Consider the following 18,442-nt stretch of genomic DNA (forward strand, 5'->3'; position numbering starts at 1 on the left):
GAACTAGCAAAAATGAAGATCAATATGGCTGTCATTCCAGTAGGATATACCAGCTTCATCCATGCCCTAGATCAGGCCTCAGCAACCTATGACCCACGGGTCACTGAGTGACCCATTTCATAATATCAAGTGACCCACTTGAGTTCTGAAAATAAACTATAATACAGTATATAAAAATAAATTATAAAACATAAATATGAAACAAACACTTGAAGAATACATAAAAAATAAACTGAAAATAAATAATGACAATAACATTTATGTTTGATTACAAAGTTGCAGTAACAAACATACATTTTCATTTTTAAAAAATAAAAAATTTTATCATTTCAAGGAGAAATCGATAAGTTTGGCAACGCCGATCCGTAATTCCTTAACAGACATGTGGTAACACTGTCTGTTAAGGAAATCTTTCAGTTCTCTCTCAGTTGTAGCACATGTTCAGTAGTGCAAAATTAGTAATGCAATTATAGTTATGCTGAGAAATAATTATCATTATTTAAAGCAAATTATTACCATGGACAAACAAAAAGCAAAAAAAGAGATTATTTCAAGATGTGTGAAAAGAAAAGTATGGATATATCAAAAATGGTGATAAATTGATATGTACTTTATGCACAGATGTAATCAGGGGAGCCATCGATATCGGAGAGAAAAATAAAGTTAATTTTTAAAGTTATTTTCTCAATAGTCTAATTAGCTGTTTGAATACACGTTATCATTTTTTTCTTTTATTGATGATGGATTTTGTTAAAAATTACTCAAGAAACTATAAGTACTTTCAGTTTTATTAATCAGAGCATATTCAGAATAGGTTACAAATGAAATTTGAAAGTAGAATACTGTAATCTGATCTGATAACAACTATACTTCTTACTATGGACTGGATGAATTATAATTCTTTCTTCCACGAAAAACCTTGACAATCCAGTGTGTTTATACAACTGCTAACGTTTTCAACCCCTTCGGGGTCTTCATCAGGCACAGCACAAAGGTAGTTTCAAATGCCTGTGAATGGAACCAAGAAACCAAAGCGAGTTCTATTCCAATTTTTGAAATCAAAGAAATTGGAAGATAAAAATGGAACATTATGCACGAGCTATTATCTATTATCTACGCCTGCGTACTATTTACGTTCGCCGCTCTTTAAATTTAAAACAAATTAATGCAATATTAAGTTATTTGTGGGTGTGGACTTCCCTCATAGCAAAATTTCCAGGCTTGCGAGATGTTGATTGCATCCTTGTAGTTGATGCACGTGTTGTGCAAACCCGCTTTATATATCTCTAGGGTCTCCAGCGTTCTGAGTTGGTCCGTGTGTTGTGACATTCTGATTATACGGGCATTTTGGAGGTCGGCAGTGATTCCCTGCTGTGTGGCATACGTTGCCAGTGTGGTAGATAGTTTATTGTTGGCAATGTCGTACCTGTGCTCTCGGAGGCGCTGATGGAGGGAGCGTTTGGTCGAACCCACGTAGACCAGACTTCTATTAAATCTGTCATCCCACAGGGGAACCTCATATACGCCCGGTGCGTGTTTCATGTCCAAATTGTCCTTCCCATTTCGAAGTAAGCTGTATACTGACCGCGGTCTCCTGTAAGTTATTTTATTTCGGGTGCTGGATGCGATTTCTCTGTATATCGCATCTAAATGGTGGTTGTACTCAACTATTTTTCTTGCACTAATATCGGCAGATCTTACCCCGGCTTGTAGGTTGTTACGAGTATTTCCCCGTGCGTACTTGCGTGCCATGCTGTACACCATGTTCCTATCATAACCGTGTTGAGATGCCACTTCCTGGATACGGCCTAGCTCGGCCACTGTGTCTTCATATTTCGAGTTGTGCGTGAACGCGCGCTTAATTAGTGCACTAAAAGCCGCTATCTTATACGAATATGGATCCTCAGAGGAAGCTGGGATGAACAGAGGTACATGGCATTGTTTGTAAAATACTTTATGCGTGATCTTATTATCCCTTATTTGAATGTCCAAGTCGAGGAAATGTGCGGAGATGTTGCTTTTTTGTTCCAATTTAACGCTTAGCCCATACCCGTTGGTGTTCATTGCATTGATAAACCCATTTATGTCTGGTTCTGCCTTCCATATGATAAGGATGTCATCTACATACCTCCTGTAGAGGAGGATGTTGGTAAGGAATGACGGGATGATTTGTTGTTCAAGTCTCCTGATCACTAGCTCGCATAAGTCACCCGATAGTGGGCTACCCATGGGGACACCTCGTTTTTGTACGTATGTTTTGTTATTAAACCGGAAAAAGGATGAGTAACAGAGGATATGCGCCAATTCTAGTATCTGTTTGCGGTGTGTATAGGCGTGTGGTCGGGCTAGTAATATATCCCTGATCTCGCAAAAGCACGGCTGTATTTTAATGGACGGGAACAGTGATACAAAATCAAGAACGGTGATACACGTTGATTCTGTAGTGGTAAGAACCCTCAATGACTCCACCAGTTCGATCGGATTCCTGATAGCCCAAGGGTACGCCCTCATTTGGTCACACACAAGTTTGTGTATGGCCGATTCTAAAGCCCTGGTGGGGGATCTGGCCTTGTCTAGGACTGGTCTGAGAGAGGGTAGGTCCTTATGAGTTTTGGCAAAGGCGAACAGCCTTGGCACGTCAGGGGACGCCACAACCGCCCTACGCAAGCCCCACTCCCCAGCTAACTTGGTTTGTGTGAAACGTTTCACCCTTGCCTGTAACCTTTGGAGGTATCCATCTTCCGCGTTTTCACAGTCAGTGTCATTGATGTATCGTTGCATCATAGCCTCGTATGTGCATCTCTTCATTAGTACCAGGGACTTGCTTTTGTCAGCTCTGAGGATAACATTGTTTTGTTGCCTTAACCATTTCCTGGATGCATGTATAAGGCTCCAGAACCCGTCATCATGCCTCCTCTTGTTGTTTTCGCTTATCTTGATCACCACTTTCCACCTGTAATATTCCTTTTGGACCTCTGGGAGCCCGGTAATCAGGTGTTCCACGTCAGGCATAACTTTTTCTGGTTGTATGATATGATGTAATTTCAAGCACTTCTTATACAAAAAAAAAGGAGGGGGATAAAGAAGGATAAAGTGAACCAATGTTAATTGAGTGGATAATCAAATAATCATATTTTTAAAAAATTATAAATTTTTTATATTAATTTTTCCTTCAGTTCATTGAATTTTTCTCTCTAATTTTTAATTGCACAAATTTTTTTTGTTAGTTTCAGATTACATTTTATTATGAAAAATTATGGTTTTTCATCATTGAAAAAATATGTGAAATTTTATTATTAATGAATTTCTTATAGATAACTATAGTTACAATAAATTTCATTAGCATTAATTAAAAGCTTCAACAATTTCATTATCTTATGTCTCATGCTAAAATCAGTTGGATGATATTGATATTAATGGATGATATCAATTAAATAACACCATTGTTAGACTTTTGCTGATACAACTGTGAAGAATTGAGTCCAAATGTTATTTTATTTTCTGGGGTCATTTATGTTTCGTTTGATTTTTTTACTTATTTTGGAAAGTTTATTTTGTTAAAATGGTAAAGTACCTGCATCCTCCATTCAAAATTAATCTCCATTAAAAAGGGGGACTGATAAGCAATAGCAGGCATAGGATAAAGTTATGTCAGCAGGTCTCAGTTGAAAGTGGCATTACAATTTTGGTGAATTAAAAAAATGGTTATTAAATTGTGATGTTGCAGACTAATTTAATCAACTTAATAGAAATAATATTTTGACAAATATTATATGGGAAAATTGTCAGTAAGAGAAAATTACAGTCTTTCTGATATAAAATAAGATTAGTTTGCAATACTGTATTTTATTTGTGGTTATATCGTATTAACTGATGTTCACATAAACATCGATACCATGAATGTCCATTTAGCATTATTGTTTCTTTAACAATGACATTTAAAGACAAATACTGTCAATATAAAAACAAAATATCAGTTGTAATTTTATTATACAGTACTATATTTCATAATAAATCGCTTATTAAAAATTCATGTAATTCATATTTTTCAATAAAATTACAAATACAATAATTGAAAATTTTAAAAATAAATACAGGTACTCTTCACTTTACGACCTATCTGCTTAACGACCACTCGCACTTACGACCAATTAAGTTTCGACCTGCAATTCGGGGAATCCCCTTTCTCAGCTTGAGTGTCGGTCAGTGGCAAATGGTGACATGCACACTAAGCATACTATAACAGGCTTGCGCGTACTATAATAGTCTTTTCATGAATAAATTTGAAGTTTGTTGCATAATTTGTATAATTTTACAATGATCCTATATTCCCGGTGCAAGCTCCTCGCTTATCGACCAATTCGCTTAACGACGTAGTCATTGGAATGGAACTCTGTTGTAAAGTGAGGAGTACCTGTATTGAACATATAATAGAACATCAAAACTTATAAAATTACAAAGAGTAAAAGTTCTCTAAAAAACAAAATAAAGTTACTACTACCTTATAAAAATTTAAGATTTTCTGTTCAGGAATAAAGGAATCTTTTTTTTGCATATTATAGTGAATTCAAAATTTCACACATTTATGTAAAATTTCGAATTTATAGAAACTTGTAAAGGAGGAGATGGATGGTACTTAAAACCAATAAATAAACAACTTTTAGTATCAAAAGAAAACATAAATGATAATTGACCTGTTTACCTTTTTTACTTATTTAGATCTTGACAAATTTATTGTTTCACCTATAGTGGTAGTTTCAAGGGCAATGGTAGGAATAAAATGTAGGAATAAAATATGGTATTTCATTGCAAAAGAAGAAATTCAATGGCAATTAATATTTTAAAATTTATTGACAAGTGCTTATAAAATTTAGGGGACCACAAAAGCATGATATATCCAAATCTGTGATATAAGAAGGGACTACTGTAATAAGTTTTGTTTTTTGTTAATTTTTGGACTGTACCTATCTAATAAATTAGATAAGGTTGGTCATTAATAGTTAACTGGTTGTGTATATAAACAAATAATCTATCGCATTAAGAATCAGCAAAAAACCTGTAACAAATTTAATAAAAACAAACATTTTCTTTCATTTTCAAATGGACATTTTCAGGTTAGTATTGAAAATGTCTGTTTGAAAATGAAAACAATTCTTTTTTATTGCTTTCATTTTCAGACATTCAAAACAATTCTTTTTTATTGAATTTGTTGGAGTTTTTCCTGGTTCTTGATGTGATACAGTACTTGTTTAGATAACGTCAGGATTGACAACATTATACTATTAACATAAATACCGTATGCAATAAAGAACTCTTAATACTGTATTGTATTAGAATTCCTAATTGGATTTTTTAAAGAATTATTTAAAATATACATGAAAAGCTATTTCAAGTGAGTTTCAAATTCAATCATTCATCTTTGAGAAGCTTTAAGAAATAATTAAAACTTTTGTTTTTTAAAGAGCATGAATGGAAGGATAGATGGTGAAATCACCAGAAGAATGAATACAGGAGTGCAAGTAGTGGCTGCAATAAGTAAATTTGCAAGGGATAAAAGATGTCCAAAGAGGCATGAATGACTGTGTATGAGAGTGTTTTGGTGCCTGTACTTCTGTGGTAGTAAAACTTGGGTGTGGCAGAAGAGTCATTGGACTCACATTACTGCATGTGAGAGGACAGTATGGCATAATGAGGAGAGCCCATGTGAGAAATGTACAAGTGTTGAAGGAATTTGGGTGAAAGATAATGTGGTTCAAAAGGGGAGTAAATTGGTTCTATAATAGTTTGGCCATGTTGAGAGAATGAAAGGAGAACTATTGAAGAGAGTATACATGGAAAATGTGGTTGGAGAAGGCCAAGACCTTGGTATCTGAAAGAATGTAAGGTGTTGAGTCAAACAGGGAGTATAAGGAAGTGTGCTAGAAGAGGCATGATTTTGTTTGAATGGGAAGGTGTAGAGAAAGTTGCTGAATGGATGATTTATAGGATAGTAATGTCGTTTTGCCTGCTATTTGCCCTTTTTGAATTGTGAGCATGAGAATATGTTTGTATGTACATTAAAGATGTGCCTTTTAAAGATGAATCATTGAATTCAAAAATGCTCAATGCTCAAAATTTTTCTTAGCTTTATTTAATCTGGATAATTATATATATATATATAATTTCCAGTTAATGTTATTCTATGGTAGCGAACATGGCGGCTCGTCTCTGAAACAGTGGGGACGCACATTCTAACCTAACCTAACCTATTCTAATAAATTACCCCTATTCTAATAATTTGGTTGGCAATAATTATGGTAATTTATTAGAATAGGTTAGGTTAGAACATGCGTCCCCACTGTTTCAGAGACGAGCCACCATGTTCTCTACCATAGGTAACATTAACCTAATTTCCTATATACAAGTAAACAAATACTATCCAATATGCAGGGATGGGCAACCTTTTTCTATGTAAGGGCCGCATTTTAAGACTTTTGAACTGATGCGGGCCACATACAAGAGAAAGAGGAAAAAAAAATGTTGGTAAATCAGAATTATTTATTCATATATAATTATAAATTAGCATAGGTATACTTAATTTAGCTTCTGGAACAGATGTAAACGTAATATATTGGAAATATTTGGTTAAATATTTGTCACTGCTAGTTTTAAATTGGTTTCGATGTGTCTGTTAGCCAGTTTCTTGTTTTAATTTTTACTAAATTCATTGCGGGAAAAACTATTCACATACATAAGTTGTAAAAACAACGTTTGAATTTTTGCTGCATACTTCCTTAAGCTGGGAAATTGATATATTTATTCACATTTTATGCGTTGCAGGCCGAAAAATATATGAATGCGGGCCGCAGGTTGCCCATCCCTGCAATATGCATACATAAAATCCAGAAACTTCATTATAGTAGAGTTTCTAGATTACATGCGTACTTATTGCATATTATTTGTTTACTGTGATTATATTGTATTAAATAAAATTTACATAACTGTAAAATATAGTGACAAATCTATTACTTTTTTGATAGCGAGAAGATCCTTCCAAATTAGTTCAGTTCTATTATGCAGATGAAGAACTTAATTTAGTAGCAACAGAATTAGATAGTTTTGATGGTCACAAGGATCCAGACAGGTGTTCAGCTCTTGTTAATCAACTGCGTTTATGTCAAGATAAAGTGAGTAGTATTTAAGAACTAAATTTAAAATAAAATTATAATTTGAAAAATTTCCCTCTCATAAAGAACTTGCATAAATTTTAAAATCTTTTTATTTATGATCACTATTATGTTTTTTAAAAGATATGACTAAAATATCAAATACATGTATAGTATCAGGAGTATCCAAAAATAACTGGAATTTCAACACTGCTTGTGCATGTTTTGTTAGCTGTGGCCACTCTTGGATATGAAACTTCCAAAGACATAAGCAAACACTAAATTTTTATTTATTGGAAATGCTTGAAAAGTGGGTCCTATTATTTATACAAAGAGCTATTTGTGTTTAAGGCTATGTGCTCACCAAGTTTTGTTTGAATTGGAGACCTGAATGTTTGGCCCTCTCCTTGTACGTGACAGTTTAACATCAGACATCATTTTCATTATCATTATCTATTTTCATCTTTATCATTTTCCAGACATCAAACTGATAAAGCTACTAGTATTTGCATTAAGTAATAAAACTGATGGTGATAAATAATTTGAAGTGGCAAAAAAATTAAAAACTGGCAAATTGGTGGCAATATTTTTAAATTTTCCAGAGTGACCCGCAGCAAGTGATATAACTATAACACTATTACAACAGAAATTTGTACATATAGTTAAAAATAAAATTCATAATTTAATATTCATAGTTAATTCAGTTAATAAGAAATTCATAACTTTATGTCCATAGGTACTGAACATATGCAATGAAATTATGGATGAAGCTATTCCAACACTAAGAGCAAATAGGGATTACAGAGTGAAATTTCCTGATGAAATGCTTCATGAAAATCTTGCTGGTCAGCTATGGTTTGGTGCAGAAGTAAGTAATTAAAATTAATTTTCTATATTAAAATATTCTGTTAAAAATTTATCAATTTATAGATGTTTAAAAAATAGAAGAAACTATAAACATTTTCATTATGTTCTTTCACACAACTCAGGAACATAACTGTTTTTCAGTGAAGTTGACTTTATTAGAGGCCACGCATTCACTGTAATATGCAAAAAACATTTTAAAAAAAATTTCGGAGTGAACACTGGAATTTTTTTAATGTTTTTTGTTAATGTATGGCAACTACATTCAAATTCAAATTTTCTTAGAATAGTTTATTAAATTTCAATGATTAAGTTATTAACCATTAACTTTATAATATACACATCACAAAAATCCTAATTTTGGAAAACAGCGAAAAGAAGTTTAAAAAATGATACTGTGCTATAAAAAAGGGGTCATGTAATGACTTTATTACCATAAATACAAAAGACATTATCTCAAGTGTCTACAGTGTTTTCAAATTATGATACAATGATTTCAATACTCTACCACACCACTTTTGGAGTTTTCAATATTGAAGTCATCCCATCCATGGTATGCTCAGTCAGTTCATCCAGATAATGCTGGTCCATCCTTGCTCATTCAGTAATAGCAACCTGCTGGAGTTCTTGAAGTGTCTGTGATGATTAAGGTCTGGATTTTTGGGTGCAACACCCACTCAATTTTTGAAAGGGGCAGAGTGTAAAAAGACAAACTAAGTTGGTTTTAGTGCAGTAGGCCCACTCATTGCCAAATTGTTTAGCACCCAAATTGCAAACCTGCTCCAGACTATATATTTTACACCTTTTTTACATTTTCAAAGAATATGTTGACAATTATCTCTTTTTTTTTTTTTTTTTTTTTTTTTATGTGGTTTTTATTCATTTACTCGAGGGGGAAAACAAATTCGTTAAACCAGATCACGTATGCTGAGGAAAAAAATATGATAATTAGTTTACTCTCTTCTTTTGTTGAGAGAAAAGGGGGTAAAGTGGAATTTTTTGGATTAAACAACTAAGCCTTAGGGTTGTTTTAAGAATGTAAACAGATTCACTGAAAATCTGCAATATGTTTTCTTTTCTAAGAAAAAAACAATCTAGAAAATTCTGTATTGAGGTCACCTTACCCTGACTTGTGAGCACAACAGTTCCAATTTCCTTTGTTCTGTGTCGGTGACATTAGAAAATGGCAAAATTGTCCTAAACTGAACATTTTAGCAAATAAGTTTAAAGATGAAGGCATATGCACAGACAGAAAAGTTCTTTGCTGTTCCATTTGTAATTATGTGATTTTGGTTGATGTGAAACACCAAGAAACAAAAATCAGGTGACTCATAAGTTTGGAAAAACATAGAGAAGGCAAACAAAAAAATAGGAATTTTGAGCAAATATTTATAGGGGCACCTGGACATTGTTGGAGACAATCCTATAGTGTTTATACTGGAAGAAACAATGGATTCCACAAAACAGTATGGGCTTGAACATTCTTGTTGCACCACTGACCAGGTGCTATGTACAGTACAACCAATGTTGTTCAAAATGTACCAACTTGAAAAATACGAACTCAACGAACTCTAATATCTGATCATCCATTGGGGGTCTTGGATAAACAGTGTGGTATTCTACTGCGAGAACTTAGAGAAAATTAACTCGTTCAGACTCTGGCGAATTAAATACTTTTTAATTTTAATGTAGTTAAACATAAAAACGAAAAAAAAATTATAGAAATGTGTTAATTTTGAAGAAAAAGCTTCAAAGTACAATTTCCTTTGTCTCGCCTTAGCGCGAAACTTGACACCGATGTGTCATTGTTTACACAGCTGGATGACCTTGAGAACAGCTGGTGTCGTCTTTCGCGGGACATTCTCATGAAACTCTCGGGAGGAGAAGGGTAAAAAGTAGGGTGAATACTAGATGGCGGTATATTTCTAAATATTTTTTTAAAATTACGATTTTAATTGAAATTTCCGACCCCCCCGACTTAATTAAACGTATATATAATAAAATCTATTAATTAAAAAAATTAAAAAACTATTGGATGCTGTTTTTGACATCAGAAAATAGCTTTAAATAACTTTACCGAAGTAAAATCGACGCACTAGAACTTTAGAAAGATGAATAAAGTTTTATAAAAAAATCCCATAAAAAAACCATTAAGCGTTAATTGCGTGTCATTAAAGGTTAATTAAACTCGCAATAAAATTTTTTCGCGCGGGTAAAAATTTTTCAAAAAATTTGGAGACAGAAAACATCCGAAAAATCAAAAAAAAAAAAAATTTTTTTTAGGGGTCCTAAAGGACCCCATTTTTTGTAACGCTATACAACTTGCCCGAGATATCTCGGGCTAAGGGCTGAAGGCGTTAACGTTTATCACAACTTTCTTCTGGTGATTCTGCGGCTGTCGACAGTATCAAGAAACTGGTCGCTGATCCAATAGTGACCACAGAGCTCTACTCTGTGCATTTGTACATGTTATTGGTGGATAAAATCAACGAGCTGGAAACACATGGAACTGAAATGCATGATCAGTGGAATGTTGTAAGTCTGGCACTTGATGTACTGGACAGTTTTGCCCTGGACAAACTCAAATCTAGTTTATCAAAAAAATCCTGATTTGAAAAATACTCTGGATTGCACTGAACTAGAATTTTGAGTAAAACTGAAACATGTCCCCTTAGTCTCAGTTGACATAAAAAAATTTTTTTCCTTATATAAAGACATTCTATCCTCCAAACAAAAAAACTTTGCTTTTAATTACATTGAAATGGTTACTGTTGTAAATTACAATGCTTATCTTTATATCTAAATTGCAATAAACAATTATGTAGTTTGTAAATATAGTACATCTTGTTGGTTTTTGTCTTAATAATACAGCATTTAAAAGCACCCAAACTGGCACCTAAAACGAAAAAAAAGCACCCAAATGAGCACCCAATCCATTCTAAAACTGCACCCAAAAATCCAGACCTTAGTGATGATGAATGGAATCGTATGGTTTGTTTCAGCCTGTCCCAGTATGCTTGATGTAATCATGACTGGAGATTGTGTAGATCATTTTGTCCAATCTTTTGTAAGTGTGTGTTCACAAGATGTTTGCAATGACAGTGAGTGTTATCATTCTAAAAGATGAAACATGCTTCATATTGATAAAAAAAATTCAAGGACAAATATATGATCAAAAATATTAAAAATTCTGTGCAATAGAAGAAACACAACTCAAAATTATAATGATTTTTTTTTAAATTTAATTTTCAGTTATCATAATTCAGAGCTCTTTGATAATCCATTTCCTTTCTACAAATATATTAGTAAGAATTAAACATAATTCTTCATTATAACTTATATATATATAATGTCTAGATATGTATGTAATGTCTATATATTATGTGTATATAGTATGTGTAATGTGTATATAATGTCTAGATAGTATGTGTTAAATAGTTTCTTTAAAAAAAGAGTGAATCATTTAAATAATAATGCAATATTTTTGTGTTTTTTTGTTACATTTTTCTATTTTCAAAGCATTAAAAACTATTTTATCAGTTAATTTAAATATCAATTCATATTATGCAGTTTTTTTTAAGTTGTTGTTTTATTAAATAATTGATATACTGTAATTTGAAATAATGGAATAATTTTTCTTTTTAAGGAAAAGTTTCTGCATATGTATATTTTACTTTTTAAACCAGTCAATCAACCAACAGCCAAATTATTTTGGCTGTTGGTTGATTGACTGGTTTTGGTTGATCAATTATACATCGGGTTATTGGGATGTTGATATATTTTAAAAGTAACTACTATATTGTTTCTATTAGGAGCTCACTGAACTTAAAACATTTTCAAAACATGGGCTTTTCTTAAAACTATGTCTTGTTTATAAAATCTTGGTGCCATTATGGCTTCACACCTTAGAGGTATGAAGGAGTACATGTCAGGAATTAATAATTCACACAGAGTATTTGGTGCCCAAATCATGTGCACATAAAAAACATCAGACTTGTAGGTACTCACGGGACTGAGAACAGAGGAAAAATAAAATATAAAATGGTGACAGCTTTCTTCAAACAGGCAATAGAGTGAGATTTGCACTTGCATTGCTCATTGGGAAGTTCGAAATGCGAACATTGCCAAATCGAATTTTGACAAACAAATCTTTGAAAAAACTCATTTACTTGTTATTCCTGACATATCTCTGGTCACGACCTGCTGACCTTGACCAGTTGACCCGAGATATCTTGTTTCAGCATCAGAAGATTTTTGAAACTAGATGGCACTAGTCGTTATAATTTTATATTAAAACTAACTACTGAAATATCTTTTTTTATTTTTGTTTTTTTTTGCATTTATTAATATATTTATTTTGTTTGTGCAAAATAAAAAATAATTTAGGACGATACAATAGCCATGATTATTTTTTTCAAGAATGGGAAATTTTCGTTAGCTATTGACTAAAATTCAACCTGGGGTGACACATAAATTTCAACATTGGATAGGTTAATTTTACTGAAAATGCATTGTGAACGACCTGATGGTCATGGCTGTAGCCGAAGCCAGCAAAGTTTGAAAATTACACTCAAAACCAGTGATATCAAAGAAGATTTATTTATTTATTAAGTACAATTTGAAATGTCAGAGATGATTGTATTTCACCCCCTGATAACAAAAATTAAATGATCCCCAATAAAATAATAACAAACTATAAAACACATAATAAAAATTAAGTCTTATATTTTGGATATTATAAGATTGGAGAATAATGAGACCTGCCGTGAGCATTGATGTGATCCTGCTTAGTAGTGAGTCTCCAAGACAGTCTTGTCCCAAAAATGGCCTTGTTGTTTTACTTGTTTAGTTTATATTAGTTTTTCTGGTTTTAAGGTAATGCCCAAGAAAACATTAAATTGTAATTCTGTTTTTTTTTTTTTTTTTTTTTTTTTAATGAAGAAATTACTGCAAATTTGGTTTCCCAATGTTTCTGTGGTTATATTAAAATGTATTGTTGAGTAATTGCTCCATAATACATTTAAGCTAGTGCAAAAAATTTTGTTAGAATGTGCTGCTTAGTGTAATTTAAACTACCGATTTCTCAATAAGAAAATATGTTAGTAGGCTGTTTTTATTTGGACAGTTTTATTCAAAGAAATAAAAAACGATGGGAAAGGACTTCTAATTGGAACATTAACTTAGATTATTTGTTTAATTAATGTTATATTTATTTATATAAAGATTTATTGAAATTATAACAGCTATATTACATATACAGTAACTTTATCTTTTACTCAGTTTGTGAAATTAAAATGTGCAGTATTTCTTTCAGTGTTTGGCAGCTGGTTCAAATGTAGCTAACAGAGAAGAAGATAGTGAAGAAATTCGCCCTCTTGCAAAAGCAGTTACTAAAGCATTAGATGATGTTCGAAATCTTCTTAGAGATCAATGCTTACGAAATTCTCAAATTTATTCAGACAAAGTAAGTTTTTTAATTTGATTGTATTTTTTACTAGTATATGGTTAATTTTCACTTCATTTTATAATATTGAAATTATTCTGTTTGAATGAAAAAGAATAATATCAGGTAAAATTTATTTTTTATTTTAGATGTGAACAGTTTTCAGTATTATTCAGTTATTGGTTAAAGTTTTATAATTAGTATTGTGAGATCTGGAAATCCCCTTGAATGTAAAATTATAATAATTGTTCCCTATATTGAATTGAGAATTTTCCTATTATGAACATCCTCGCTAGAAAAGGTCCTGGCCGAGAAAATATGCGTCCCTGGCCGTATAACTGTCAACTATCCATTGTTCTTACACTGAGTACAGATCATCTTGCAACTTAAGTTTATAGTTAGCGCCCGAATTCGCCATATTGTTTCCAATCCCGGGAACACCTGTGACCTAATCACATTTCACGTGACCAACTTTCCCAGCAAAAAGCTATACAAGAGGCTCCCCCCCCGGAGAGTCGATCGTCAACCGATAGATAGAGGGTGTGCCAAAGAGAATTAACGTCTCTTGCTAAAAAATAAGTCACGTCTCTGAATCTGGGGGAATTTGCGTCTCTTGTGCGAAACTGTGGATATCCTATCGATTTGGAATACGGGTACGATGCTATAGAACATTGGATTGTCTAAGAGGTATGGAATCCATCTATGTGAGCTCTCTCTCTCCTTGAGTGGTAGGGATATATAACTTTTTTATATATGTCACCCCTTTAATGTCAGATTTTTGTAACGTATTTTCTGCATTAAATCGTTGTTATCCTGTTACAGGGTGTCTTGTTTGCTCGAATATTCGCTTATCGCCTTACCATGACTCCACCTTCCGTCCTACACTCGACCGGATGAAAGGTAGTCCCGTCTCTATGGGATCACTACCGACAAATAAGCCATCTCTGACTTGTGGGCAAGTCCCTCCGACTTGTTAGCCGAAATTCGACAGAGGTCTGACCTCGTCGTCCCTCCTCGGTACCCACAGTATTAACTATTATCATCAAAACCAAAATCAAATAGTTGCTTATGAAATGTTGAATAATTAATTTTATTACTTTTACTTGAAAAGTGATGGTGATTATAATACATTTGATGTCTTACAATATCTTTTGAAATTACCATATTTACTCGCATATAAGACAACCTCGCATATAGGACGAGGTGTGACTTTTCAAAGATCAAAATAAAGAAAATTAGATTTATTAATACAATATTAATACTAATTTTGTTTCGTTTAATCACAAATAAAATATTATCAATTGCACGTAAATGCACACATTGTCCTGCAAAAATTACTGGCATTTTAAACTTTAACAAAAAATTTTATAAAATTGACAACATAATTTGTTCATGTAAAGCTGGACAATTGGGAACCTTTTTTGCCAATTCTTAACAGCACTTATTTCTCCGAATTTTTGATTTCTGAATAATTATCTGTTTCCATGGGAATGGATTAAAACTTATATCGGGCTTCTGTGTGATTTTGGAATTTCAATTCAGAATTAAATTCAAAAGCTTCGTTTTTCTTATTGTTATTCATCTTTACTCTTGACTATACACAAGAACTATTGAAACAACCCAGATAAAATACTTTTACTTTTAAACACCAAAGGGTGTTCATCCGTAAAAAGTGCAAATACACAGATCACAAAAATTATTGCAGAAATGCAAATAATCCTTTACTCATTGTATAAGACAACCTAGTTTTTGAAGCAGTGAAAAATGAATAAAAATTTCATCTTATACACAAGTAAATATGGTATTTTAATTCTTGAGTAATTAAATTTAATGATTCTATAGTACATAAGTAATGTTTAACAGAGCTCATCTGTTATGAGAAATAAATTACATATTTTTAATATGTGGGAATAAAGATTCTAGTTAAAGTTCATGTAATGAGGATTATTCCAGTTTTATTTGGACATATTTATTAAATTTATAATCAGTTTTCTCTTATAATCAGTTATGAATTATTTTAATATGTTCAATATGTTGTCCTTTGCTTGCTTAACAGCCCTAAGTCTTTTTTTCCAGGATTTGAATATTTTGCATACTTCTGAAATTGTTATACTGTTTCACTTTTCTTGTAGGATTTTCCAGATTCCTTCAGTTATTGTTGCCCTCTTTTGTTTCAGCTTCTGCTTAAGATAATGAAACTCAAATCCATGGTTAATATGCCTGGGTTTTTTACAGGCATGTTAGGGTTGAAAATCATTGTTATTCTGGTCCTTCTCTTCAAATCAGCTATGTATTCCTGTGTTTTTTGGGCTGCAGTTTTCAAATTGCAGACCTATACATTCTCACTGTCATTCATCCATTTGTCAATCTGTCAGTCCAGAGGTTGATTGATCAGTTTGTTGTTAATCTTGAGTATGGAGTTAGATAGATGAAAATTGAGATCAAATATGGCAAGCTTAAGGCCAGATGCCCTGATTAACTGTATAGAAACTTATGGTCTGGACCTGAAGTCATGTGATTTAAACTAAAAATTTTCTCAAGAACACAGTCAGATAGATGACAATATATTCAATCATGTTATTGCATCAACAACCATAAACTTGTTTCTGTAGAAGTGTTCACTTTTCTGGTAACAGAAATTTGGAATTTCTTGTCCTGGTTGTGCATAATAATTTTTTTTGTTTTTTTGCAATCTAGTAAATAAAAAAAGATTGCTTCATCCAGGGTCATTGCAAATTAGGATTTGTGCCTTGCCAGATGGTTTCATAAAGCTTCTAGCAATTTCCAGTGTATTTTCAATTATTTTGATAATATTAGCTACAGTTTACTTGGAAATGCTTGTCCTTTCCTCAGAAGCTTCTTCACAAAATCCTGAAATGAGAAGCCATCTTTGAAAAGATTTAAACTTCTTTATCTATTTCAAAATTAACTTTTTTATTCATGTTGAGATTTATTTCAGCTAATGAATGTTCTAGAACATTGGCCTTAGTTATATTACTTTAAACAGTAACATCAATAATAATGGAGGGGGGAAATGCTAATAAATAATAAAAGAATCCTAAAGATGAAGAAAGAGAAATAATTCTAATCCTTTAAAAAAAATGACTTTAAATAATCATTTGGTTGTAAATTTTACTTTTTTTTTATCAGGAAAGTTTTGTAAATAATTAATTATTTAATTAACAGATAATAATTATTAAAACTTATATTACTCAATGTCAGGAATAGAGCTTGTTGAATAATAGAGCATAGAAGTTTATTTTTTAACTAAATTTTGTTTTATAATATACTGTATTTATCTGCTGGGTGATCATAATTAAAGAATGCCTATTCAATGCTATCTATAGAGATATTTAGCAGTCTAAATGAAACAAATCTGGTAGATGTCATTTCAGGTCATACATAAGACATTTCCATTTAAAAAATTATTACCAAAACTTCCCACTATGGCATTTTTGCACATAATGAAAAAGCAGTTTCATTTGCATAAGTACATGTTTTTCAGCCAACATTTAGGTATAAAAGTGGTCAAAACTGTTGAATATTGTTCTTATCATAAAAAATGGCCATCATTTTGCTGGAATGCCACATTTCTTGCAAATCTATGCTATGCAAATGATGGAAATGTTGCAGCTGCACTTCAGTAATTTCACCATTATAAGAATGTATGTCAATGACCATTGACTCCACCAACTCTCAGAAGAATGATCACTTGTTTCAAATAAACTGGGTATTAGGGAGTTCAACCTGGTTGAGGATGCAAACCTATTACTTCATAAGTTGTTGAAGATGTTACAACAGCTATTGTTGAACAGTGCACTGATTCAACCACTTTCATGCTTCCACATATTGGATTCTGTGTATAACAGTTTCTACAACAACATTTCACTAATAACAAATGATTAGTCATGTATTCCTTATTGCCTGGCCACCTCCTTTTCTGGATCTTAATTTGTGTAATTTTTGGTTATGGGTACACTAAAAATGTGTAGTTCATTGAGGATATGTTGCAAATTACCCAGCCTTGAAAGGCAGATCACACTTTACATGAAAAGCATCACAGAGATCAGTTATGTTCAGTCATTGAACATACTGTTCATTGCCTTTAGTTTTACACCTTTAGAATTGGGACCAGACTGAGCAGTATCTCCTGCATTGCTAATGTCTCTGTATAGCATGAGTGTACAAATTACCATATTTTACGAACTATAAGACACACCTCAATTTTTAAGCAATTTTTTAAAAAATACCTATAAGATGCACCTGAATTTTGGAGGCAATTTTTCGAAAAAAAAAGTGCGTTTTATAGTCCATAAAATACGGTAAATGTTCGTTGGTTGCAGTACCAAAAGTGCAATAGTGGATTAGTGGCAAGTTTCTTACAGAAGACAATTCTGTAAAAAAATTTGTATGTCCTGAAATATCACCATATCAGATGTAATTGCATTTTTACAGACAGTGTTGATAGGAGTATTTTAATTATAATCACTTGGCAGTACATTACTATTATTTTCTCAATATTCAATGAATAAAACATATATATAAAAAAATGAAAAAATAATAATTTTTAAGACATGTTTAACTCAAAATATTTAAACATTTTTAAATCTGTTCATTTATTTATAAAAAATTGTCAAAAATTAAATAAAATCATTATTGAAAATAATAATAATTATACTAAGCAATGTATTATACAAAATATTTTTAATGATTTTTTTAATTAGATTATTAATGTTTTATCAGTTAAAAACAGGAAGATATATATAGATTATTGTAATAATGTTGCTTTTCAATTTATCTTGTTTATATTTTAGACATAATTTGATAAAACTAATAATCATAAACTAATCAAATTTATAATAAAATTTGTTAATTTTATAAAATTAGAGCTTTCAATAATAACCTTTTGTTAATGTTCTTATGCTGATGTGCATCTTTAAAATAAATATTTGGCAATAAGACAATTTTTATTAAATTTTATAAAAGTTAA

General features: G+C 31.9%; 1 protein-coding gene across 1 annotated transcript in view; it reads left to right on the forward strand.

Moving 5' to 3' along the window:
• The window catches only part of LOC136975395 (lateral signaling target protein 2 homolog), a 62,814-nt gene that overhangs the window by 15,854 nt on the left and 28,518 nt on the right, over positions 1 to 18,442 (forward strand). Inside the window, exons 2-4 of the mRNA XM_067270437.1 lie at positions 7,020 to 7,166; positions 7,882 to 8,013; positions 13,324 to 13,473. Coding sequence (XP_067126538.1) covers positions 7,020 to 7,166; positions 7,882 to 8,013; positions 13,324 to 13,473 — 429 coding nt within the window. The remainder of the gene's footprint in view (positions 1 to 7,019; positions 7,167 to 7,881; positions 8,014 to 13,323; positions 13,474 to 18,442) is intronic.

The sequence above is a fragment of the Centruroides vittatus genome, unplaced genomic scaffold (genome assembly GCF_030686945.1).
Source record: "Centruroides vittatus isolate TY-2023 unplaced genomic scaffold, ASM3068694v2 contig_371, whole genome shotgun sequence".
NCBI lineage: Eukaryota > Metazoa > Arthropoda > Arachnida > Scorpiones > Buthidae > Centruroides > Centruroides vittatus.